The sequence below is a fragment of the Cynocephalus volans genome, chromosome 4 (assembly GCF_027409185.1).
Source record: "Cynocephalus volans isolate mCynVol1 chromosome 4, mCynVol1.pri, whole genome shotgun sequence".
NCBI lineage: Eukaryota > Metazoa > Chordata > Mammalia > Dermoptera > Cynocephalidae > Cynocephalus > Cynocephalus volans.
Genome location: NC_084463.1, coordinates 112,935,250 through 112,961,596, shown reverse-complemented (window position 1 = coordinate 112,961,596; position 26,347 = coordinate 112,935,250). Strand labels below are relative to the sequence as shown.

The following is a 26,347-nucleotide window of genomic DNA, read 5'->3' as shown; positions in this document are numbered from 1 at the left end:
CCTGCGGCAACTGCTATTGGCATGTTGTAAATTCCTCCAGATTTCTTCTATGATCCAACCCACATGACACATTTATAAACTTAAATTTACTGAGGTAAATGTTCTCTGAGATAGCACCTTTACAAAGAGACCAACAGAACTCTATCACCATAATATAATCTGTAAGAAAAAGACCATTTTAAACCTTTACTAAGTGGAATGGGAAACAAATAAATAACAACAACAATAATAAATTAGAGACATGCTCTCAAGTGGATTGGAAGGCCACAGCTACAGAGAAGCAAGGAACTGAAGTTCTAGAAGTGGGAGTCCCATAAGGGAAGAATAGAGAGACAGTGTCAGGATCCAGGGCTGTGCTGCTGAGCACACAAAAGTCCCTCCACTCCCTCCGCCTTTGATGCTGCAGAGAGCCACTGCTATGGGGCCTGACAGCCTCTGCCCAGCAACAGGCCCCCATTGGACCCTTCCATCATTTGTGGCCCTGATCCATAAAAGTCTGCCCCGCATCTCCCCCTACTCACCCCACACCCTTCCTTGGCAGAAACCCTGAGAAAGGAGGGCTCAGTTCATCCTCTCCTTTAACCAAACACCCCTCTAACTAAGCTAGGGAAGCTTAATCATGCTTGATGTCTCCAAAATATGCTTTCCTACCTTTCCAGCAGGCTCTCAACAGGCTTAACCTTCAAAAAGCATTATTTTTGGAATTCAGTTCAAAGCACTTTCTCATCAATAATTGCATTTTCTCTCAACACTGCTGAAAGGTAGGGAGAAATATGTTGATTTTCTTTCCCCTTTCTTCTGATGGTGGTAAGAAGGCACAAAGAGCCTATATGGCTGCCCCAACAGTACATCACAAATAGGCATAGTTTTGGACCAGCCAAAGAATTTAGAAGGAGAAGAGTAGGAAATGTCAGCATTTTCTTCTGATCCTAATGTTCTTTCTATCCCACCATTCTGCCACCTGCTTTTTACTAGGTCCATTCATTCATTTATATCAACCTCTTTCCATTCATATCCATGGGCCATCTCCTCCTCAAAGAAATTTCCCCCAATATCTGGGTTACTTTGGTACCTTATTCACAAATTCGCATTTTACCACTGTGAAGTTCAACATCAACGTGATTAGTCAACCCCATGCTGACAAACCTCACAGTGGTTTGCTTCCTCATCTCCAATGGCCGTGGCCCACATTCATATTGGTTGGCCATGTTTATGGCCACACTTCAAAACTCATCACTGGAAATCTCTCCATCTCCAATATCAGCTGCTGCCTCCTGTCCTGCCGCTCCTCCTACACTGAGCAGAGCCTCTGAGCATCATGCCCCGTGGCTTATCAGCCCCTCCAGCTTTACCTGGTCCCTCTCTTATACAAAGTTAATTCAAAATGGACCACAGATTTATTAGTAAAACATAAAACTATAAAGCTTTAAGAACAAATCATAGGAGAAAATCTTTACTACCTAGGGCTAGGCAATGAGTTCTTAGACCTGACACCAAAAGCACAATCCACAAAAGGGAAAACTAAAAACTAAAACTTTTTCCACTGTTAAAAGTTTTGCTCTACTAAAAGTTCTTTTGCTTTTGCCCATGTGAAGAGGATGAAAAGATAAGCTACAGACAAGGAGAAAATATCTGCAAGCCACATATCGAACAAAAGATTTATATCTAGAATAAAGAAGTCCCAAAACTCAAAAATAAAAATATAAATATTCCAATTAGAAAATGGTCAAAAGACATGAACAGACATATCACCGAAGAGGATATACAGATGGCAAGTAAGCACATGAAACGATGTCATTAGTCATTAGGGAAATGCAAATCAAAACCACATGAGGTATCGATACACACCTATCATCAGAATGACTAAAAAAAAAAAATAGTGATGAGTCCAAATGCTGGTGAGGACACAAAGAAACTAGACTGCAGGTGAGAGTGTAAAATGGTACAGCCACCCTGGAAAAGAGTTGGGCAGTTTAAAAAAGAAACTAAAAACAACTAAATGTACAAATACCATATGACCTGGCAATTACACTCCTGGCCACTTATCATATAGAAATTAAAACTTAGGTTCATACAAAAACCTATATATAATTGTTCATAGCAGATGTGTAATGGCCAAAACTGGAACCAGCCTAGATGCCCTCAAACAGGTGAAAGGTTAAATGAACTGAGGTACATACACACCGTGGAATACTACTCAAAAAGGAACTATTAATACACACAACCTAGATGAATCTCCAGGGACTCATGCTGAGTGGAAAAAAGCCAATCCCAAAAGGTTACATATAGTATGATTTCATTTACATAACATGTTTGAAATGACCAAAGTTTAGAAATGGAGGACAGATTAGCAGTTGCCAGGAGTTAGGGATGAAGTGGGACAAGGGGAGACAGATTTAGGAATGGCTATGAAAGGGCAGCCCAATGTAAGTGCCCTGGTTGTGGATATTACACCAATAGTTTTGCAAAATGTAACCACTGGGGAAAAATGGGCAAAGTGTATTAATGATCTCCCTGTGTATTACTTCTTAGAATTGCACATGAATCTACAATGATCTCAATTAAAAAAAGAAAGAAAATACTCTCCAACTTCTCTTGGGCCCTCCCTTGCTCAACAACTCATTTACACACCCCTATCTATGCAGGATCTTCAAAAAGTTCATGGAAAGATTCATATTATCTTTTAATTCCATTTTTCCTGTTCCCCATAACATCTGTACTAAACCTGCTCTACTTTTCAAAAGCCCACAGACCACCTCAGTCCATGTGGCCTTAATCTTCATCTGGAGAAAGCAATCATCAGGGCCTCCCTCAACCCTCCAGCCATCTTCTTCCATTACGCATCAGAGGTAAAGAAGCCCCACTCCCTTAAAAGTCTCTCCTGGGTTTTGCTCCATCAAATATATCCTCAATTCATAAATTTTTCTCCCCAAGTAATCAAATGGCCAAGTCTCCCCTCTGTCCAAAATACATCTTCTCTGAACTTGCTGCACCCTTCAAGACACCATGTTTCCTCTATACATGGCCAAACCCCTCCAAAGACTAAGTCACTGAATACCAAAGCAAATGTAATTTATTTCCTGCACCTAGACCTAGTAAGGACGGCTTCAAATGTTAGTCTCATTCTCTGCTTATTTGTTTCTTTTACCGACTCTAAAAATGCGGTCCTACCTTCTTGGACCCAGACTGCAGTCTAGCCCAGTGGCTCTCAAACCTGGCTGATCACCCAAACTACCCAGGGAGCTTTTAGAAATACCAATTGCTGGGCCATACTCCCAGAGATACTGAGTCAGTATTTGTTTTGTCTTTTTTTTTTTTAAAAGCTCCTGAAGTACTTCTGTTGATGATGATCAGGCTCAAGAACCACCAATCTGTCTCCCTTCTGAAAAAGGTGATCTCTTTACTCTCCCACTGCTACAGACGTTCTATTTAAAATCCATGCCAGTTTGGCCCTTGATAAATTGTGAGCCTGAGCATCATAGGCCATTATCACCCATTCTCACAGCTTTACGGATTATTTCTCTGATGGTGAGTTCCCAAATTACCCCTGCAACCTCAACCTGCCAGAGCTCCAGAAATCAATTTCCAACTCTCTACAGGTCATCTCCATAAGGATGGGCACCCAGTATCTCAAACACATGGCAAAACTCAACTCCTCATTCCTCTCCTCTCTACAAACCTGCTTCTCCTGTCTCCACTCCCTATCTGATTTAACAGACCCACTATCCTCCCATCACGCAGAAGAGGAACTCTGGAATCTCTTTCACAAATGACATCTGGTCAGCCAGTTCTGTTGGTTCTACCTCTGAAACATCTTCCTCCCACTGGCACCGCCAGCACCTAGTGTGTAGGCCTCACACGCTCGCGCTCGACTATTGCAAGAGCCATCCAACTTGTCTTCATGCCTTCAGAGCTGGTTTGTAAAACACAGGCTGAGTCATGTCACCTCTCTTGAAAAAATGTAATGGTTTCCCTCTGTTGAGCACCAGACAGATCAGTGTGGCACTCAGGCCTGCTGGACACAGTGCCAGCCCACATTTCTAGGCACATGTACCACCCCCTCACCCCCCCGGAAACAGCCCCATTTCTGAGCATATCAGAGCTGTGCTCTCTCAGGAACGTACCTTTATCATGCTGTTCCCTTAGGCTGGAATGCCCTTCCCTTCCCTTTCTCTCCCTAGCAGCAAGTCTGAACCTGTGCTCCAGAAATCATCTAAAGTCATATGCCACGATCTTATAACTACATACACATATGCATTTTTTCTGGGGAGAGGATTCATAATCTTCTACAGATTCTCAAAGGGGTCTATAATTTAAAGTAAACTAAAACAAAAAAAAAGCACTAAGGGACCTTTCTCCCAAAGTTCAAAGTTAGCTAAGTCTATCTCTCTGTATGACTCTGACTCTTCACTCTTTCATTCTCAAATGCACATACGTACATTCCCCCATCATAAATAATCACATTTTATGCTGCTCTACCACTAAGCCATATATATCTCTAGTACACAATACACTTCCTTCCATATCAACATTGTAGTTAGTTGTATTGGGACTTGTTTGCAAATGTCCACAACTTATTTACTGTGTAACCTTGAACAAGTAACTGGACCTTGCTGGGCTTCAGTTTACTCATCTGTAAAATAGGGATAATTACAGCACCTGTATTGTTGTATTGTTATAAGGAATAAACAAGATAACACATTCTAAAGCAATGAGAAAATGGCTGGCACACAGAAACTGCCCAAATAGGTCAGCTATTTTAATTATTTTCTATCTATTGTCCCCACTCACAGACAAAGCACAGTGCAGACCCTCAGTGAATGATTTATGAATCCAAGTCTTCCTGAATCCCAGGGCTCATCCACTGCTACAAGCAAAGCTGTTAGAAAGCATAACTTCGTAATAATTTAATATTTGTTTCATTTTTCCTCTCTTATGATCAATTCTTGAGCCATCCTTAATTAGTTATTTTGTAACAGGGCTGCAAAGGCTCACACCTTGTGCATAAACCTTTGCATGCCCCCCACACATTAAGCTTCCCAATCAAACGCTAATGACGCTGGCTTTGCTATTCCCACAGGAACCAAACTATTTCAAAATCCCCCATTACTCATCTGTTCTGAGGATTCCAAAATTAACCTTTGCTCTACTATTGTCCCTATTTGGGGCAGAAATCTTTCCTATCTCTTCAACTAACATTTGCCAACACAAATAGCAAAAACTTCTTTCTCAATCCAGGAAGATCATTAAACAAACCAACACCTTTATCTTTCTTTCTCTTTCTCCCTTCTAGCCTGTTCTTCTAACCTAACGGTTAAGGCCCTCAGCGCTCAGAGGCTTAATCACCCACCTTTCTCTGTTATAATCGATAACTCACTTCATGAATACATACATTCAACAAACATTACTACACCTTCTATGTCCCAGGCCCCGAGTTAGATCCTGTACAAGATAGGCAGGGTCCTTGTTTAGGGAACTTCTAGCCTGTTCTAAGAAGACTGCTTTTTGTGTTTCACATTTTGCCTTGAAATAACACCCTGAATCACAGGACAGAAAGAAAGAGGAAATCAAGGATGCCACACAATATTCACATGGAGAACTGGGAAGAACAAGTTCAGCTCGGCCCCAAGACTCGGTTTCCCAAATCCTGGAGATCCTACAGGGCTCAGATTTTAAAGCCATTTCCACATCAGGGCCTCTGGGTGCTCCACACACATAGGCCACCTCTCCAGTTCTCAAAGACATGTTGTGAGAGTATATTATCTTAGGAAAGGATGCTCGATGATCCTACACTTTCTTGACCAATTCTCTAGATCAGGAGCTTGGGAATCACACTCCTCGCTCTTTATCCTACATGATTAACCAGTACACACTCATGCTTGCTTGTGTGCACTCTCATTCTGACGCCCCTTGTCAGTTCTGCCACCAGCTCATCAAAAAATCCCCCTCTCCTCTTCTGCCCTGTGCTGCTGTGAAGTAAGCAACAGGATAATTCCACATCCTGTGCTCCTCTGGCTGGCAGGCCACAGGTCAGCAACTGGGGAGGACTGGCCCAGAGACACCTTCCTCCTCATCTTCTCTGGTCCCCACAATTCAGCTCTCTAGGGCTGAACAGTAGGCCTGGCATCGCAGTAAGAAAGAGTTCCTCCCTGCAGCTGTCCTAAGCAAGGACCCTGAAGACATCTGCTCACAAAAGGGGAAAGTCACTGCCCAGAAATTGCTCTGTCCAGACTACTTATAGGATCCTAGGGCACTAGAACCTTCCAGACATCTTCCTGGCCACCATCAGAGCCAGTCTTGTGATCTGGGATCCTCCCCACTATGTTATTTGAGATGCTTTCTTCCCTGCCAGCATCAGGCCAGCTGCCCTGGGGACACTGGTAGGCAAGAACAGGCTTCAAAAGGCCAAGTGGAAGGTGACCATCTGCAAAGGGCTCTCAGACTTCCCAGAAAGCTTTGGCATTCAGTCCTGACTTCAAGTCAGTTTCCTGCAAATGAACTTGTGATAGCTCCATGAGGACAGGGACCATGTCTGTCTGGTTCATTACTGTATCCTTGACAACCCCTAGCACGGGGCTGGAATACAGCTGGCAGTCAATATTGATTTGTTGAATTAGTATTATGACCTCTACCAAGGAAGGAGCAAAAGCACAGTGGAAAGAGCCCTTGTTTTGGAGTCAGAGAGCTGGATCTGAAACCTTCTAAGCCATACCATTTATATTGGCCATCTCCAAGCCACTTTATCCCCGTCAGCCTCAGCTTCCTCATCTATAAAGCGGGGATCACAATACCAACCTCAAAGAATTGTTATGAGCTTCAGACGGGAATTATATGTAAAGCCTTTAGCACAGGCACATGGAAAAGGCACTTGTTTGTTTTCAGTTTGCTGCATAAACACTTATATAGATCTCAGAATACATCAGACTCTTTTCAAACATGGTCGGGGATCCCATATCACAATTAGTTCATTTAATTCTTGTAACAATCCTATGAAGTAGGATCTATTTAACCCTCCTTTGCAGTTGAGGAAATTGAGACACAGAGGTAAGGGAACTTGGCCCAAAGTCTGACACCTAGAAGCAGCAGAGCCAGGATTTACATTAATTACAAAGTTAAGCTGTTAAGTACTACTCTTCTCTGCTCTATAGCAAGCAATCAGTGAATGTTAGTTCCTGTCCATACCCTGATTTGATTATGGGAGATATTTGACCACATTGCAAGACAAGGGTTTTCAGTTGCAAAAGAAATACAGCCGGGTATTTCCATGGTTCACTGCTTTGTTTTTTTCTTGTTTAAAACTATGGCCTGCTCCTCTGAAATCCAATTTCGGACAAGTTTGTTGACCAAGAATTTCCCTCTCATCTTGTCCTCCTGCTATCTCCTCCCTGACTATCTCCCAGAAAAAGAGACACACAGCTTTATAAAAACAAGATAAGAAATCAAAAGGAGAGACAGAGAAAGAGAGAGAAACACACTGAGTAAGCACCCATGCCCTTAGGAACAAACTCAAAGGAGGTCTCGCCGCCCTTCTAATTATCCACAAAAACAACTGCCTACACATAAGGGTGCCCAAGGCAGAAGCAATTTATCCACATAAAGGCTGACTACATGAAGTCTCAGCTCCCCAGAAGACCTGAAGAAGAGAGAATTTCCATTTCTCCACTCCATAAGACTGCATGTGCCCTACCGCCAACCATACAGGAAATTTCATTACCAAAATAAATCACTTGACCTTGCTTCTCCAACAGCTCAGGATTAGTGATATCATAAACCACTCTACAAATGTTCAGAAATATCGAACTAACCCCCTAAAGTAAAAAAACACTTGGTATTTCGCTAAAAGACATTAAATTATTTTGATTTTACTACACAGAATCTAAAATGCTTTCAATGTTTTCATTTTCAAAACCCTTAGAGAAAAAGTATGCTCTTAAGACCTTAAGAAATCCTCACTCCTGGTCTGGTTTGTGTCCTGATTCACATACGGTAAGATGGGGAACAGGCCAGAAGCCAAGGAACAGTAGCTCTGGCCCCACACTGCTCACATGACTCAATCCCCGAGTGGCGGGAGCCTCACTGTGGGGGCTCTCAAATCAACTCTCTCTCTCATCTTCAAAGTCACAGGCATATCAGAGGAAGCCACCAGGCACCTAAGTCAGTTTCTCTTAAGGGGCATCCCCCATAGCCCTGCTAACCACCATGTTTCCTTTCCAAGGGAGCAGGAGAAGCAAAGCTCCCACATGTTGACCAAAGAAAGGGGATATTTTCTCTGCAAGGCAGCTGCCTGAAGGTGGGGTGGCTGCAGGGCCAGTGCAGCAAATGCATTTCCTGCACCCCAATCGAGAAGCAAAGCTCCCACATGTTGACCAAAGAAAGGGGATATTTTCTCTGCAAGGCAGCTGCCTGAAGGTGGGGTGGCTGCAGGGCCAGTGCAGCAAATGCACTTCCTGCACCCCAGTCAAGACACTCAATCCTGCAGCTGTGCACTCCACCTGCTGAAAACCCACAACTAATAAGACTGTTCTTCTCAAACAAGTTGTAATTTCTGATGCTGGTTGCTCAAAAGGATTGCCCATTTTAAATTAGGTTGGCCACCAATACAGTTAGAAAATGTATTATTGATTTAAGGAAAAAAGAATTCATATACCAAGAACATGTGCACTCAGGAAGCACTCAGAACCTGAGTTGCCCTGGGTACTAAAGACATGCTCCCATAATTAGCACCTCCTTTGTCAATAACCAATCATCTTGTTGAGCTGAAAGTCAAAAATTACAGCATCATACAATGGAAAAGTCCAAAGGACCCAGGGACATCATCTACTTTACCATCTTTTAATGTTTTTGTGTTTGTTTGGTTTGGTTTAGTTTTGGTCACTGGTCAGTACAGGGATGGAATCCTGGACCTTGGTGTTATCAGCATCATGTCCTAACCAACTGTGCTAACCGGCCTGCCCCACCATCTTTTTTTTTTTTTTTTTAACTGAGGAGAAAACTGAGACCAAGGCCGAGGGAAAACTGTTCAAACTCACTGTTGACAGAACAACTCAAATCCAAAGCTTCTCACTATTCTTGAGCCTAGCCTGCTACCTCTGAGATCCAATTACCAACAAGAGCTCTCACACAATTATTTTCATATAAAAATATTTTTATGACTGAGTTACAGGCAAATTGGCTAAATCTACCACAGCTGTTATCTAAAAAGTAAAATCTCAATGGAGAACAAAAGTGAAGTTGACAAAAATTAACTTTTGCTCTGAATTATGTTCTCAGTCCTGAATCCTTATTCCTAAAGAGACAGTGCCTTTCCCAGTATTCCTTGTGAGAAATGAAGTACAACAGTTATTACCAACCAGGACTTCCAATACTGTGCCATTATTTTAGAGTAAAACAATTTCTGGGCAAACAAATGATATCTGTACAAGGTAACGTCCCAAAGCTACCCTTCTCTACCTATAATAAAATTATTCCAAGAAAGGCTCAAATATTAAAGTGCTTTCCTTTGCCTTTGGGAGGGGAAGGAGGGCTACATTTTCAGGTTTGAAGACAAGACCCTGAAAGCAAATAGCCAGGCTGAGAAAGAGAAACCCAGGAAAGATAGAAGCATACAGAAAATCTAGGGCTCTGAAACTTTCTGCCCACAGGAGCTGAGATGTTTCATCTGAAGTCCATGTCACTAAAACACGAAGACGTTCCTTTGGCTACAAGAGATATTACGAAAGCATAAGATAAATGCCAGAAGTTTGGGTTCCCCCTCTTCTCTGTGTGACAGGCTGAGAGACTCCAATGCTGCAGAAAGCAAAATTTTCCTTGTTTCCATTACATCATCCAAGCTGCAGAGGGGGAGGGCAGGTGGGGTCACAGCTGGTGGCAGCTGCACCACCATCTGCTTTTTCCTGAGCTGTGTGTGCTAGTTCGAGCTGCAGCCTCCTATGGCTCCTGATAGAGGAAGCACAGGATTAAAGGTACAACACCCTTTTATGGAAAAGATTTCAAATTATTTAGAAATAAATCACTCCCATGATAAGTTAACAACCTCAGGTAGGTTGCTGAGCCAGTTCTCTTTGAGTTTAAGTTCTTTGTTTGCATCTCTTTAGACTCAGCTACAATGCAAACTCTGTCAACTCAACCTGCCCAATTAGACACACAGAACGTACAACACCTGCCATCTGATTCCCAAAAGGTAAGTAGCCAAAAAGTGTAGGTCTGCAGCTGGAAGCATCTACGGAAGGAAGGGTTAATGCCCGAGCCCAGCAAGCAAGCCCTAGGTGAGTGGGTGGGTACTCGCCACTGCCTTTGGCATCCCAAGCCATCTTTTTAACTGGTCTCACCCTCCTCAGTACTCTGGACTTTTCCTTCAGAACGCACTGTGAGGCAGTGAGGCATTCCCTTGTACAAAGGGAGACTGGCGAGAGCAGCCTGAGGGGTGAATGCCTTGTCTGGCCATTCAACTGCAAACTGGCGGCAAGGCATCAAACTGGTGGTTCAGAGGTCTGATCAAGTCCATGCACATGTTTTATCTGGCCTAGACAGGGTTATTTAAAAGAAAAAGTGTTGGCTTTTAAAAAAGGAGTAGATTTCATAAAAAACATCTAGATTGCTGGTTCTTTCTGGAGGGGGTAAAAAAAAAAAAAAAGAGGCTTGGCAGCACCAGACCCCCACTCCTACATGGCACCAGTTATCTGAAGTTAAGTGGCGGTGCTTCCTGCGTTCTGAAGAGCTCATCCCTACCATGTGGTATCTGCATATTCCACTGTACTATCTATGTTCCTACCTGGCCTCAAGAGCTTTGGATGTAATGCCCCTCAGCATGCAGTAGCATCCAGGGAATGATTTCCCAGCGGACCTTCACTGACTCAGCTCTCTATCTGAGAGTCAGTCCCCTAGATAGCCAGCTAAAATTCTACAAAGATCATACAACTCAATACAACACATGGATCTCAAGAGAAAGCCAGCTACGATCTGTCCTCTACCACAAGGGCAGGTCAAAGTATTTCAAAGGAGTATTCCAGGCCACTTACCATACATTTTGCCTTCGTCTGACAAGATGATTTTCCTCCTCCCACACGGTGGATAGATAGCCAGGGCCTCCTGAAAGCTCTGCTCGATGTCTGGGCTCCAGACCCCTTCTGCGTCATTGTCAATTGGCTTATCTGCAGAGTCGCTCATCCTTTCCATGTTTTCGGCAGGGCTCTCGCTGCCGCTCCAGCTGCTGGGCTCAATTTTGGCGGTTGGATTTTCCAAGCCGAAGCCTGGAGCCTTTTCAAGAAAATAGACCTAAAAAAGAAATCACAAAATAGTATGATAAGGACATGGTAACCACAAACATACTGTTCTCACTATTCCAAATTCTTCAGTTGCCAGCTTTGCTTAGAGAATAACTCCTAATGGAGAACATGGAATTTTGAGATCCAAGTGGCTTCTGTTCTCTATGTATCATGTTAAGCACTCATACAGAAATGCAACGGCAGGCAGAAGCTAGATGATCTTCACAGATAGGAGGAGATTTTCATCCAACAATAGCACTCACTCGGAGTTGCAAGTTTCCAGTGATTCATACAAAAACCATTCACTAAGTGCCTACTATCTACCAGGAGCACTACAATCAATGATAATCAAATCTCCATAGCAAAACAAGTTGTTTATAAGAAAATAAAGTAAAATAAAAGACATCCATTTCACTATGGCAATTGGCATGATAATTCTGAAATGTCAAACCATCCCAATATGAGATCACCAAAATGCAAAATGGTGACAGGGTCGAGGAAGGAAGAAGATTTATTTTGTTATCACAAATATTCATTCTACTGAGATAGCAATGCCAGTTAACCTGGACCTGCAGCATTTATCTTTGGGGCTTTTACCCTATGTGGTCAGGTCAGTTTGCCACTCTCAGCTCCTAGACTGTAACCCTGAAGCAGGGACCAAGTCGTCCCCACTGCTATATTTCCTGCAACACCTACCACAACCATCTAGCACATTTGCAGAAATGTTTTATATCTACATGAGGCACTTCCTCTCATAGCCTACTCTGAATTCCTGATCACATGAAAACCATGGGGGAGTCTTTCATTTATTTTTCTGTAGCACTGAAGATTACAGAACCAAAAGAAATCTTTCTCAAAGACTGATTCCCCTTAAATTATGCATGTAACCTATGGTCATAAAGGGATAAGCTTTCCAAACAAATGGCAAACTGGCATAATACCAATGTGAAAACGATCTAATCCAGTACTCCCTGCTGTCCGGCACACTAACATATCAATATTCCTTTGTTGAAAAGGCATCAGATCATCAATCCAAAGGCCTCCCAAAAAAGGGGAGAAGAACTGCTTCTGGGGACTCATCAAAAAAGGGAGGCACAGGGTCTGAGTAGGGAGGGCTTCATGTGACCACCGTTCCTCTCCATCCCACCCCCTCCAGTCCATGCAATGTTACAACAAAGGCACCCAGGAGGGAAGCAGCTGCTTGTGGTCCCTCCCAGCACCAGGAACTGCTCAATGTTCCAGCGCCATCACCTGAGAGCAAGCAACCTGACTTCTTTCCTTCCCTCTCCCGACTGTATCCCGTTCCTGGGCTGTCCCCCCACCTGTGTGAATCAACAGATCCCAGGTGCAGAAACTTGGAGGCACATGCACATTACACAAGTAATGGTATATTAGTGGGTGCTTTTGGCTTCTTACCCTGACAGCTTTTTAGGTTTGGCAGCACCTGGAAAGAAGAAACCCTCAGGTGGTCTGCCTTTAAATGCTGCCACTGAGCCATCACTCAAAGAATCTGTCAGCAAAATATTTACTACCTCTCACCAACACATGTACACTTACACAAGACTTTAAAAATTGCCCAATGTTAAGGTATGCCACAAGAAAGGGTTTTGTGACTGACCCCCAGATGAACTCCACAATGCTGCAGTATGGGCTTTTTGAATTCTCAAACTATTACACTTTTTGATGGGATCTAAGAGTCTTATAAAGTTAGAGCTGAACTGTACTCTACCCTAGAGTCTGTTCTAGCTCCAAAGCCATTTATTAGAGAAATTATTAAAAGAAAACTCATTGAGCAGTGGCTAGTCCACCACCTCCCTCTCCATCCTCCTCCCAAGCAAAAACAAAAACAAAAACAAAACTACACAGACACACAAAACCACAGGCCAGTCCTTGAGCAGCTGGGAGCAGTATCGATTCACTCCAGGCAGCCACGTTTTAAGATAAGTAGATATGCCCGGCACTCAGCCAGTATACAGAGGGATGGAACTCAGGACAGTCAGGGCTAGTTGGAGGGACAGGGACCTTCACTTGCCTAAAAAGAATGTTACCGTATAATTGAGGCACAGAGTCTCCAGACCAGAACACACCAATGACTGACATCCAATGCCTGAGGTGCCCTCTACAACTTTCCATCAACTGGTCACTCAATCTACACTTGAACATCGCCAATGACAAGGAACTCACCACCTCTCCTCACTACTGCCACCTCATGTTGACATGTTGAAATTCCTCCACCTACTAGGCTAAACCCCACCTCCTGACTAACTTCTACCCATCCATCCCTTGAGGGTCATCCCTTAGCAGAGCAAATCTCTCCCAACACATCATTTAGGTCTGACAGGAACAGCCCCCAGGCTCCTGACTGTCTTCAAGACTAGATACCATCCAGTCTCAACACCCTCAATAAACGGCACTCAGAGATAGACTTATGATCCATAAAACCTCTAAGCTCCTGCCCTCCCAGGTGCTGTTCCTGAATCCCACTTCTTGCGCAACTGATTCCAGAGCTAAAAGCAGGAGTTTATATTATTCCCATAAATTCCATTATTTTAGCCTTAACCCATGGCCCAAAACTGATAAGATCCTCCTGAATCATAACTGCCAAGATTATGTCCACAAACACTTAACAACCTCTGATGAGCTGTCACATGGAGAGTGAGCAGACCCATTCTATGCAAGTTTCAAAGAAGATTCTGACTCAACATAAGGAAAACTTTCTGCTCGGTGAGCTGCTCAATAAAGGGCAGACAGCCTTAGAAGACAAGCACCAGAGTCTTGCGGACAACCCTTTCAAGTCACTTCTAAAGCTAAGAGTCACAAGTACTTGGTTGTTTGGGGAATGCAATATTAGCTAGCATTAATTGATCCATCCACTTAGTAAGTACAGACAGTGTTCTAAATGCTCACGTTCTTATTCATTTACTGCAAAGGGAAGAACTCTGTTGTCCAGGCTCTTGCAATTTGGTCAAGTGGAGCTCAGCAGGATGGAATTACCTACTCTGGACATGGGCCAGGACACAGCCCCAGAAACTACCAGATACATAATCCACAGAGTTATATAGGCCCTTGGTTTTACAACCAATTGTAAGATGAGGCCCTGTGTGGGCAGAGAGTTTCCGATCACAAGACTGGGGCTGGCTGAGAAAAGCTCCCTGTACTGGATACCAAAATAACCCTCTGGCATTCCATCCCTCAAGTTCCTTCTAGCCCAGCTCAAAATCCCCATCATCCCCAAAACTGTTCTTGTGTCTAGTGGCTCTGAGAGTATCAGCCACACTTCAGGAGTATCCACCACACTTTAGGAGTATCCTAAAAATGTGTGGAATTGGTGAACTACCAATCTACCTCAATTCTGAAAGCAGAGCAAAAGCACCTGCATATTACCAGCATTAAGATCTAAACAGGTGAATTATGCATAGAATATCTGGACCTGCAGAGCTGTTGTCTCCACCTCCCCATATATCCTTTGAGCATGGGAGTCAGTTTTCACTCAATTCAGTAAATGAAGAACATGGTACTGGGTTGGCAGGGAGATGGTATGAAGACTCAAAGTGATCTGGGTTCCAAATCTGGCTCACCCACAAGCCATGCAGCCCAAACTAAATCAGTTAATCTCTCAGAAGATTTAAGATTTATTTAAATGAAATCCTAATACAGAAAAATCATTAAAGGGTGGAGGGACTCTACCCCACAGGGCTGCCATAAAGATTTAGTGAGATAATGAGTCAAGGCTGTCACCTGTAACACTTTATGTTCAAGTCCAACCTCTCTAGACAATGGTATATACTGTGCAATGCCAAAATACCTACCAGTGATGAGACGGTGAGGATATGAAGGAGATTCCCCTAATCATTCACTTTGGGAAATCAAGTTACAAAGGATCCTCTTTCTTTAAGGTCTTTAGATGACAACATGGAAAATTTAAACTGGTGACAAACACCTTTATTTCTAACTGTAGTAGATTGAATTATGTCCCCCCCCAAATTCACTGAGGCTTGAATTGTGACCCCCACATTTTATGTATTAGAAACTCAGCCCCCACTGTGACTGTTAAGAGGGTAGGAAATCCTATTACGGTAATTGAAAGATGGAGCCTTGAAGAGGTGATTGGATCGTAGGACCGCGCAGTAGCGAAAGGATTGAAAATGGTGGCCAGGGGCGTGGTTCTGAGGGCTTTAAAGGAGAGAAGAGTCTCTCTCTCTGCTCTCTCTGCTCCACCGTTTTGTCAATGTGATCCTCTGCCCTCACTGAAGCCACCACCAAAGCAAGCCCTCACCAGCTGCGTTCCCTGGACTTTGGACTTCCATGCCTCTGAAATTGTAAGCAATAAATTTCATTTTCTTAGGAATCATCCAGTTCTGTGTATTTTGTCACAAGCAAAAGAAACAGACTAATGCACTAACACTCATCTAAATCTGAACTTATTCACAGCTTCAACAGTTTTCATATTTTTCTGGGCAGTGTGATTCAGTGTGGTTCATGCTTTCCACAGCATGCCTCACAAAAGAGAGCAGATAGGAACTCTTGTTTATTGAAAATATACAAAAAATAAATGTGTATTATTTAGCCTCCATGTGCCTCAGTTTCCATCAAAAACACTTTTCTGAAAGCTCCTTTTCTCCTGAAACTCTTCCCAGCCGCACTATGATAAACCCCAAAAACAACCGTTACCAGTGATCCAAATACCCTGCTCATTGCCCTCACAGCCACACTCCCTAAAAGAGACTTCTTTCACAATTACCCACTAACACTTCAAGAAGAGAAACACTATACTGGAATGCTATCATATGTGCATTCGACCAAAACATATTTTATTATAAAAAGCCTGGGGGGTGAACAGGGAGAGACAGTCGAATGCAGGTGCTCTGACACCAACTCCATTCAATGAGCATAGCAGAGGGGGACAGAGAGGACACAGTAATCTGCTGCTCCCTTCATCATAATTCCTGTGGGCCTCTTGTTATGTAAGCATCTCACCCACTTTTGGGTGATTTAAAGGCTCTTAAATAAAAGGCTTAGTTTTATTATTTCATTAATTAAAAATTAAAATTATTTCATTAATCACTACTCTTGTGATTAATGAAATGCCATCGAACGTGAGGGTCACCAAAAACTCCATATGGCTTGTTTTAGTCAGTGTCTTAATACTCTGTGATGCAAGAGGAAAAGAGCTAGACTGGGATTTAGAACTCTGTGTCCACTTGAGTAACCCAGGGCCACGTGGCACTTGGAACCCCCATATGCCTCAGTTTCCATCATTAACCCTGAAGGAAGCCAGCTTAGTCGTCTACCACCTTGTGCTCCCACAGACTCTACCTATAACTCTGTAAGTCAGTTTGGTATTGCTGCCCTCGCTTGTACCCCAATGTCCTTGAGGGCAGGGACTAAGACACACAACACAGTATCCCCAGTGCCAGTATATTACCTGTACTGTATCTATCAATACTCAGTGAGAGAGAGAATGAACCAACAACCAGATGACACGAACATTCTTTGATAATAACATGACTGAACTTACCACACGAATCTCCCACAAGAAGAGGAAGAGTTTCGGCGACTCACCCATCCCTCACCCTTACTCTGGCCAAGGTTGCGATGAGGAGCAAGAGCCCCAGAGGAAATCACCAAATCAGGAAGATGCAAGCAGACAGACTTAAGCCAGGCAAAGTGTAGGTAACAAAGAGTTGGCTGTCTGATCCAATTTCTTTTTTATTAATCTTGATTATTGACAACTAATAGCCCTTCTGTGTTAGAGGGACAAATAGGATTTGGGTTCTCTAAGATGTAACCTTCTTCTATCATAAACAAACCTTGAGGGGAATGGTAATTTTTGAGATGCAATGTTTTATCTTCTCTATTTCCTCATTCTTTTGACCCCTAGAGAAAAAAAGAGCCAGAAGGTGACAGCTACAAGAAAAGTTATAAGGGAGGAAAGCAGCAAGAGTAGAAAGACCAGAGGCCAAAGAGGTAGCCAAGGAAGAAATGTGAAAAGGCAAAAAATGGTGACAGCAAATCTGAGTAAGCGAGTGGAAAAGACAACGTGTAAGGAGAGGCAAAGGGAGGAAAGCTATGAGAAGAGATTCCTAGCATCTCAGGAGGAGGTAGAAGTAGGTAGGGGTGGGAGACATTTTAGGGTTTAAAGAAAGAAAACCACACAGCTGAAATATTTATAGTAGACAACTTAACCAAGCATTTGACGGCTTGAAAGTCACTGTGATCTTAGTGAAAGCCCAAATTTTTCTCATAAGAGAAAAGCTGACCTCTAACAAAAAGACTAGGGGAAAAGGTGCTTTTCTTCCCAAGTGAACTGGTACCTCGAATCCAAATTCTACCTTCTCCCAAGGAACCAGGTTTCCAGCACAAAGGCAGAAGAAGTCTCACCTACAGGAGCTTCTTTAATCACTGCTCTACCCCATTGGGTGTTATTCCCAGCTTGTGAGGTCCAGAGACTTAAATAAGTTGCCCAAAGACTTATACTTCACAGTTTTTCAATCTAGGAGTCATTTCTCCAGATAAAATGCACGGGTTTTTTAGACTCACACCATACATTCACTAGACAGTGGGGTATAAGCAGTGCTGAATTCTCAACTCCATCTATGACTGACTTCATCAAGCACAGTCTAATTAATTAATTCCTAATGAATAGTAATGATACTGACTCACCTCCCTGGGCAGTTGAGAGGAATGTCAGACACTAATGATGGTTAATTGCTTTTGCATATGTACAGTGGGGCATGTTATTATTTTCCTCCCATTTGAGACACCAGCCAATCTTGCTAACAAGTGGCCTGAGAAATACGAGTAAGGATCAGCAGCCTGGATTTTGTAGGCAACACCGGAGAGGTGGGACTGCAGAAGGTTTGTCACTGTCGGAGAGACAGCAGAACTCTCAGGGAGTGCTGATACTGAGAACTGAAGCAACATCTGCCGTGAAGCCAGTAGCAGCCAGTGAGCATTGGTGTCATATACTCCAATTGCCAATAGGTTCCCTCTAATTTCAGCAGGGAGGAGTGGATAATTACTCCTTCTCATTTTCAAAAATCACTTCCATATCAACAGAATCCCATCAACAAGGCAATACCTCTTCACCAAGTCCCCAATGCTAAGCACCCCATTAGAGGACTTAGCATTACCCTCCTGAGATTCCCTGATTAATTCTCTGCTCCATCAGCTCTAAGTACTTGCCCAGGTGACAGCTCAAGAAAAGCTCTGATTGATTTCATGCTATGCAGCTCTGACAGGACCACTCTGTATTACCAGCCTTTAGGGGAATCACCTTCCCCATCCCCTTAATGAATCTATTAGCCAGTGAGAACAGAAACCCTGCCCCTTCCTTTCTCCCATCATCACCACCAGTCAAGCTGATCACTGTTCTTCTCATTGGTGGACTCCTTCCAAAGGACACAGTCACGAACCCAGTGGCAGGCAGTCTATCCCATCTGACCATTCCCAAGCAAAGACCTGATATCAACACAGAGCACTTGCACAGCACGCATGAGCTGGATGACATGGCTTGTAGCCTGAGTCATGGGTCCCTGGGAAGTGGGCAATTTAATCTCAGGAAACCTACTTCAAACCCAGAAACAGTACCTTCTTTCCTGTTCTAAGAGGGAGAAAAAAAATGCCACAAGAGTTAGCAGTTAAGCAGCTGTCAGTATTTCAAAGGGAGAACTCACAAGCCCTCTCCCAGGAGTACAAAGAAAAGTCAAAGTCAACCTAAGACAAACTCACTCCCCAATTCCAACAGGTCTGTGGAATGAACGTACATTTCAGGTAGGCTAACGAACCATAATGTTTACTAAAATAAAGAAAACACACACCAGGGAAAAAAATATTCTTTAGTCACTAACCTATGAATAACATCACTTTCTTAGTAAGTTGCACCATCAGATAATCATCATACCTTAGCATTTTAAATGACAATGAGTACAAATTAAAAATCAAAAGTAGAAAGTTCATATTTAAAAAGACATCAACACGCAAGATAAATATATACACTGAGTATAAATAAATATGACATTTCAAGAGGGTCCATCTCAGCCACGTGCCTGAGAGAATGCCTACAAATGACCCTATCCTATCAGAGTGATGGCTCCCTGGGTGGCACATCTATGGGTACATGCCTGGGGAGTCATCCCTGCTTACAAAGGCTAGTCGAGACTCAGCCAAGGTTACGCAGTCTGTTGCCAGCCAACATAATGATATGTTGGCTCTGGACTCATTCCAGATCCCAGGGGCCGACCTGCCCAGATGTGGCCCCCTAGGCTGATTCAGAATTCTAAGTGTGCTACAGCAAGCATGGCCCTCCCTACTCTGCGTACAAAAATGGTCCTGGGCCTTCTTTTCCAGCTCCTAAGACAGGACGCTTCCCTCATTCTGGCCACGCCTCCATCTATCCTGGATTATTTAGACAGGCATGTTGGGGGGAAAGAAGCAACAAGTAAATCCACAGCTCATTTCTGATTAGGTCACAAGCCAATAAACAAGGAAAATTTCAATCAAGATGACATTTTAAAGTGCTGAATTTTGTAGGCCGAGCCCTGCTCTCATTCTTGCACATACATATGCTGGCATTCAAATGTTCTCTAAAGATACAATGGGTGCTGGCCAGTTAGGTCACTTGGTTAAAACATGGTGCTGGTAACATCAAAATCAAGGGTTTGGATCTCCATACTGGCCAGCTGCCAGGAAAAAAATTAAAAAGATCCAATGGATCCACATGGATCTCATCAGCACTCAACACTTTCACTGGAGGTTCCAAAATCTAGGCTCCAACATTCCCAGAAAAAAAAAGATTCCTCTTTTTTGTCAACCTAAGGTAACCAAGAACACAGTCCATCACAATGCTTTCTTTTTCCTTCCCATCCTCTCAACAATCAGAAATGAGGCTATCAACTTTTTTGTATGGATGGTGGGTCTGGCCTATCTGCCTTTACCCATTTCTAATGGATCTCAGCATACAAATCCTGATATTCTACCCAAATCATACTTGAGTATCTTTTTTGACTCCCAAAATATAATCATAAAACTTCTTAGAAGCAGAAACAGCTGTATGACCTCTAGGAGCTAGGATCACACAATATTAGGACACTGGATAAAGGTAAGATAAGATAAAACAACAGGTAAAACTAACCTGTTTGAATAAATTATGTTCTTGTGCAATCTTAAAAAAGAAAACCAAAGCTGAATGGCACATGCTGCCCAATATTAAAATTCATTGAAAAGCTTAGTCATTAACAGTATGGTATTGGGGGCTGGCCGGCTAGCTCAGTTGGTTAGAGTGTAGTGCTAACACCAAGGTCCAGGGTTCAATCCTCATACTGGCCAACCACCCCTTCCCCACCTCCCCCCCCAAAAAACTATGGTATTGGTACAAAGACATGCAAAATAGACCAATGGATCAGAACAGAAGAGTCCAGAAACAAACTCATGCATATAAATTCACCTGACATGACAAAAGTAACACTGCATTATCCTTAGGAAAGGATGGTCTTTTCAGTAAATGAGTCCAGTTAATTGACATCATGTGAATAAAGTAAAACTTGATCCCTAACTCACACCACACTCTACAATCCATCTGAAATGAATTTTAGGTCTGAATGTAAAAACCAAAACAATAAAGAATTTATTTTCTGGGGTTTTTTTTTTTTTTGGCAGCTGGCTGATAAAGGATCAGAACCCTTGACCTTGGTGTTATCGGCCCCACGCTCTAACCAAGTATGCCAACTGGCCAGCCCAAAAACAATAAAGAATTTAGAAGAAAACCCAGCAGATTTTCTACATGACCTTAATTAAAGGAGGCAAAGATTAAAAGGACACAAAAAGCACTAATCAGAAAAAAATGATAAACTGGACTACATTACAACTAGGAACTTCCTTTGAGAGAAAGATCCATTAAAAAAATAAAAAGCAATGCACCAAGTGAAGAAAATATTTGCAATACATTTACTCAATAGAGAGTCATATCTTTAATATACAAAGAACTTCTACAAAACAATAAGAAATTGAATAACCCAACTGAAAAAAAGGTAAAAAGTTAATGTGTTTTGTAAAAGATAACCAAATGGCTAATAAGCAAATGAAAAGGTGCTCAACATGCCTAGTTATCAAAAAAAAATGAGAACTGAAACAATGTGATACCACTATCCAGACACTAGAACAGTTAAAATAAAAAGACTAATAACACCAAGTGTTGTCAAAGATATGGAGCAACTAGAACTATCATACACAGGCTGATGAGAGTGTAAATTGGTACAATCATTCTGGAAAACTCTTTAGCAGTATCTACATACTAAAACTGACTGCATGAACACCTTGTGACTTACCAATTCCAAATCCTAGGTACACACCCACAAAAGTGCCTGCTTATGTTCACCAAAAGTCAGGTATAGTAATGTTTTACATTTGCATTATTTGTAATAGCCAGAAACAGCCAAATTTTTATTAACCATAGGATATAAAAACAGTAGCATATTCATAAAATAGAAAGTTATACAACTGCCCTATCCAGTACAGGAGGCACTAGTTACATGTAAGCTTAAAAGTAAATTAATAAGATTAAATAAAAATAAAAATTCAGTTCCTCAGTCATACTAGCCACACTGTACAAGCTCAACAGCCAAATGTGGCTAGTGGTTATTGTACAACACAGAAAACATTTTCAGCACCATAGAGAGTTCTATGGAACATTGCTATTATATGGCAATGAAAATAAATGAATTACAATTGCAAATAACATGGGTGAATTCTACAAAGTAATGTTGAGTGAAATAAACCAGATTCAAAGGACCGTATACTATATGTTTCCATTCACACCAAGTTCAAACACTAACAAAATTAATCTATGTTATTAGAAGTTAGGATGGTGAACACCCTTAGGGGGTGGAGTATTGACTGGAAGCAATGCAGCATGAGGAGGTTCTGAAGTTCTGGTCATGAGGAGCAGATCAACAGCTCTGGATGCAAGTGTGTTCATAATGGGAAAATACAAGGAACTCAATACTGATGATGTGTGCATTTTTCTGTATATAAGTTGAACTTCAGTTACAAAAACAAAACAAAAAACTGACCTGTTTATTTCAATATCTTTTTGATTCCACAGTTACCTTAGAGAAAATTTATTCCAGGAGATCTGAATAAATTTGCTTTCACTGAATAATGCTTTTATGTGCTGCCATCAGCATACGGAGGGGTTATTAGAAGAAACATCCTATGAGATTAGTCACTGGATTTACTCCAAGGATGTTGAGGATGTCATTCATCACATCACACAGATTGCTCTTTACAAAGATCCCAAAGGAAAGTTTTATAACAGACAAAACACTGTGTGTTTTTTTACCTTGTGGTCAACCGACTGGCCTTCACTGAACTCACGGGCTGCCAAAGTGCATTGGGCCACACTGACAGGCTTCTCAGAGAAAGCTCCAAGGCCATTTTGGTCTGCAAGTTTGTTTTCATTGCTAAGTCCATTTTAGGTCCCTACTTTTATCCCCTCCTTTTTCTTTTCTTTTCCCCAATTTTAATTTATGTCATTTTACAGTCGTGCAAGATGCCTTACATTTGTTCTGAAACAAAATGGGGTAAAAGCATGAAAGGAAAATTATTTCTGTTTTCTAATGATCTGTTTTAATTTAATGCAGTAAAGCATTTATTGAACACGCACCCCGCACCCCCCCCCCCACATCTCTCCAACATGTGCCAGTCACTAGAAATGGACACAAATAAATGCCCTCAGCGAGCACTCTATCAAGCAGGGAGGCAAATCAGTACATATACCTTCAAGACTTTAAGCCCCACTGCTGGGAAGCCTGGCCTGACCTCTCCCCTCTGCTCCTCTGTGTTCCCACAGGTGGCACCTTTGCTGGCCAGTGCAAATCAACCTACCCCACTCGCCACATAAGAATACTTTGTTTATGTGTCTGTCACCTTTGTGAGTCCGTGCCTTTAGTCATTTTTCTATCTTTGGCATTCAACCGAATGCCTGGCCCACAGTAACTGCTTGCCCAAAATGATGACTGAATGGATGCCTAAAATAATGAGTTGACAGGTGAATACATGAACAAATTAATGAATATAAGATGTCACATACTGCAGTGGAGGAATGAACAAAATGCCACTGGAGCACAGAAAAAGGAGGAGTTTATCTGTCTCTTGGGTCAATGAGAGTTTCTCGGGAGGTGGCATTTAGGCTGATCTTAAAGGCCGAGCAGTTACTAGGCTGATGATGAGAAGAACAAAGGCAGGCCTGGTCAGAGAAGAGGATCAGTGTGCAGGAGGTGGTGAAGAAAGGGCCCAGCAAGAAAGCAGAAAGGCTGGAGCAGAGGCTGAAAAGTGAGCTGAGCCGGATCGTGAGGGACCTCACAGGCCATGACAAAAGGTCAGACCATTTCATACAAAGGTCAGGAAAACACCAGAAACACCAGAAATGTATGAGCAACTCCTGAAGGGTGAGTGTATGTCTATGTCTGTCTGCCTGTTTATTTGTGGGGATAAAAGATGAAAATAATTTTATAAATTTGTAATCAGGATTTTTAAATATCAAAAAAAGCATTTTCAGTATGGTCTGAGGCCAGAACATCTCTCTCGATAAATTCAAGTATTACAATGTGGCACACTGCTTAAAATTTCCAAATGTATAAAAGCTTTTTAATGCACCAAAAGACAGGGACAGTTTATACAGGTGTGCTTATTTAAATAGCCCAGAACCATGGGATTAACTCTACTTGATACCGTTCACTATGCTCTTCCAATAAATGCTCATCAGACTTTGTCTTCAAGCATTCAACATATTTTCCTGGTCCCTAAAGAGAGGCTATGAGCTGACAGCATGGTCAGGCCCAAGGCCAGCACAGGAACCAGACTGCTCTGCTTATACAGAGTGACACATACACCTGCACATGGCCAACATGTGAATGCCAGCTAATGCTGACAGGAGCTAATGCACGAACTAACCAAAAATATACGACACTGCTTGTTCACAAATGTCCACTGGTTCCCCGTGATCACTGATACAACTAAGTCTCCACCCTTCAAATAAGAAATGCAATCTGCCGTTTAATGATGACACAGTGATGGAACAACTGCTAAACAGGTCTCACATTGAGAGGGATGCAAATTCAGGGGCTACTTAAAGCCCCACCCTCACCCTATCCCTGTCCTCCAAATGTAAGCCCAACCCTTGGTTTATACCCAGTTCAAATTCAGCAAGACAAAGAATCTTGGTACTTTGGTTGGAGATTGGCTGAGGCAAGATAAGTAACTACTGTCCCTCTTCAGACAATACACCACTCGTTCAAATGAAAAAATATCACTTGAGCACCTACTGCGGGCAGAGCACCAGCTCTGAGCGGTCCACAGCACTGCAAGGGCACACTGTGGGGCAAGGCCCCAGCCAAAGAGAGGTACAGAAGACAGAAAGGCTGAGCCACTCACTTCCAGTATCAGGCCTAACTCCACCTGCCTTCACTTCCCAGGGCCCAAGCACTCTAAAGGAGAGCTCTCTCCATCTATCAGACCCCTCTCCCCTCACCTCTGACATCCCCCGGCAGGTGAGTCAGCTATATCAAGTAAAAAATGCAAAGGCCACATCTTGATTCAATCAACATTTCTGCAGCTCCCCAGCACACGCACAGGAGTCTCTTTAGGAAAAAGAAAAGCTATATATTTCCTTCCAGGATCACTTCCTCCTACAGATTCTGCTAACCCAGGTAGAGAAACAAGGAATGCCTTACATTTAATTAAAATGTAATCCATTTCCAATTACACCTATGAAAGACCACTAAAGCCCACCCTCTTGAGGACATTTCCTGGTGCTGATTCCCTCTCAGTCCATCTGCCTAAGGGTGATTCTACATATAGAACGCAACTTGAGAGGCCAAAGGACCCAAGGCAAAACAAACCCAAACCCTCACACACACATAGACCTGGCATACTGACACCTTCAAAGCACTTCTCTGATTAAGGATCTAACTGTAAAAGTGCCCATGAAAATCCATAAAGGACTTCTCAGGTCCTGGAAGAGAGAGCCCAATCCCACAGACCCCTCTCAGAGATTATCCTGAGAACCTGGCTATGCAGCATCCTCCCAAGGGAAAGGCCATTATCCCAGGCTTCACCCTCTCCCTCCCTATGCAACCACTGGATTCCCAACCTCCACCTCTCAGCTGTATCTCCTCCACTCCTCTCCACCCCCACTAACTCAGCTCCTGTCTGGGAAAGGACGTCACCATCTCTCTCTGAACTGGGCTCTCCCTTGCCTCCCCCCACCATCACCACTGCCAACAACCTGGTTTTGCAAGGTTCCCAAGCCTGCCTGCATATCAGGATGATACATTCTTAAAAATACAGATTTCCAGATCTAATGCCAGAAGAACAAAATCAGAATCCCCAGGAAATGTATTTTTAGCAAGCTTCTCCTATTCTACGTTGTAGCCAGACAGGTTTTCCTAAAATGCAAATACATGTTGAGCATCCCTAATCTGAAAATCTGAAATCTAAAATCCTGTAAAATCCAAAACTTTTAAAGCACCAAGATGATGCACAAAGGAAATGCTCATTGGAACATTTCAGGTTTTCAGATTAGGGATGCTCAACCAGTTAAGTATCTGCAAATATTCCAAAATCCTAAAAAAAAGTCTGAAATTTGAAACACTATAGTCCCAAGCATTTCAGATAAGGGATTCTCAACCTGTAGGACTTATATCACACACTCATTTAAAATCTTTCAGCAGATCCCTACCCCTTCAGGACTCAACTGCATTATAAGGTACCACCATGGCCTTAATACCTGAATTCAGCCTGCTTCTCCAGCCACCGGTCCCAAACCCCTACATTCCAGCCACACACACAGCAGACTGCCTGCTTCTCCCCTTCAGATGCCTGGAACCCTCTACTCAGAGGCTTCTCCAACCTATCCTGTGGGAAGTTTTAGCAGACTTCTGCACTCAGAGATGTCACTTCTGTGTCCCCAAAGCACCTCAAAAACACTTTTAAGACCATACTTGGTACATTTCACTCTCCTTTCTCTTAAGATACTGCCTCTCCATTTATCAGTAAGTTCCTTGGCATTTCTACATTTAACATCT

At 42.7% G+C, this 26,347-nt stretch overlaps 1 protein-coding gene across 7 annotated transcripts in view; it reads right to left on the bottom strand.

Moving 5' to 3' along the window:
- The window catches only part of TEAD1 (TEA domain transcription factor 1), a 247,965-nt gene that overhangs the window by 153,446 nt on the left and 68,172 nt on the right, over window positions 1-26,347 (bottom strand). For all 7 annotated transcript variants that reach the window (XM_063094532.1, XM_063094531.1, XM_063094530.1 and 4 more), the window contains exon 2: window positions 11,019-11,274. In XM_063094532.1, the coding sequence (XP_062950602.1) occupies window positions 11,019-11,175 (157 nt within the window). In that variant the 5' untranslated portion in view covers window positions 11,176-11,274. The remainder of the gene's footprint in view (window positions 1-11,018; window positions 11,275-26,347) is intronic.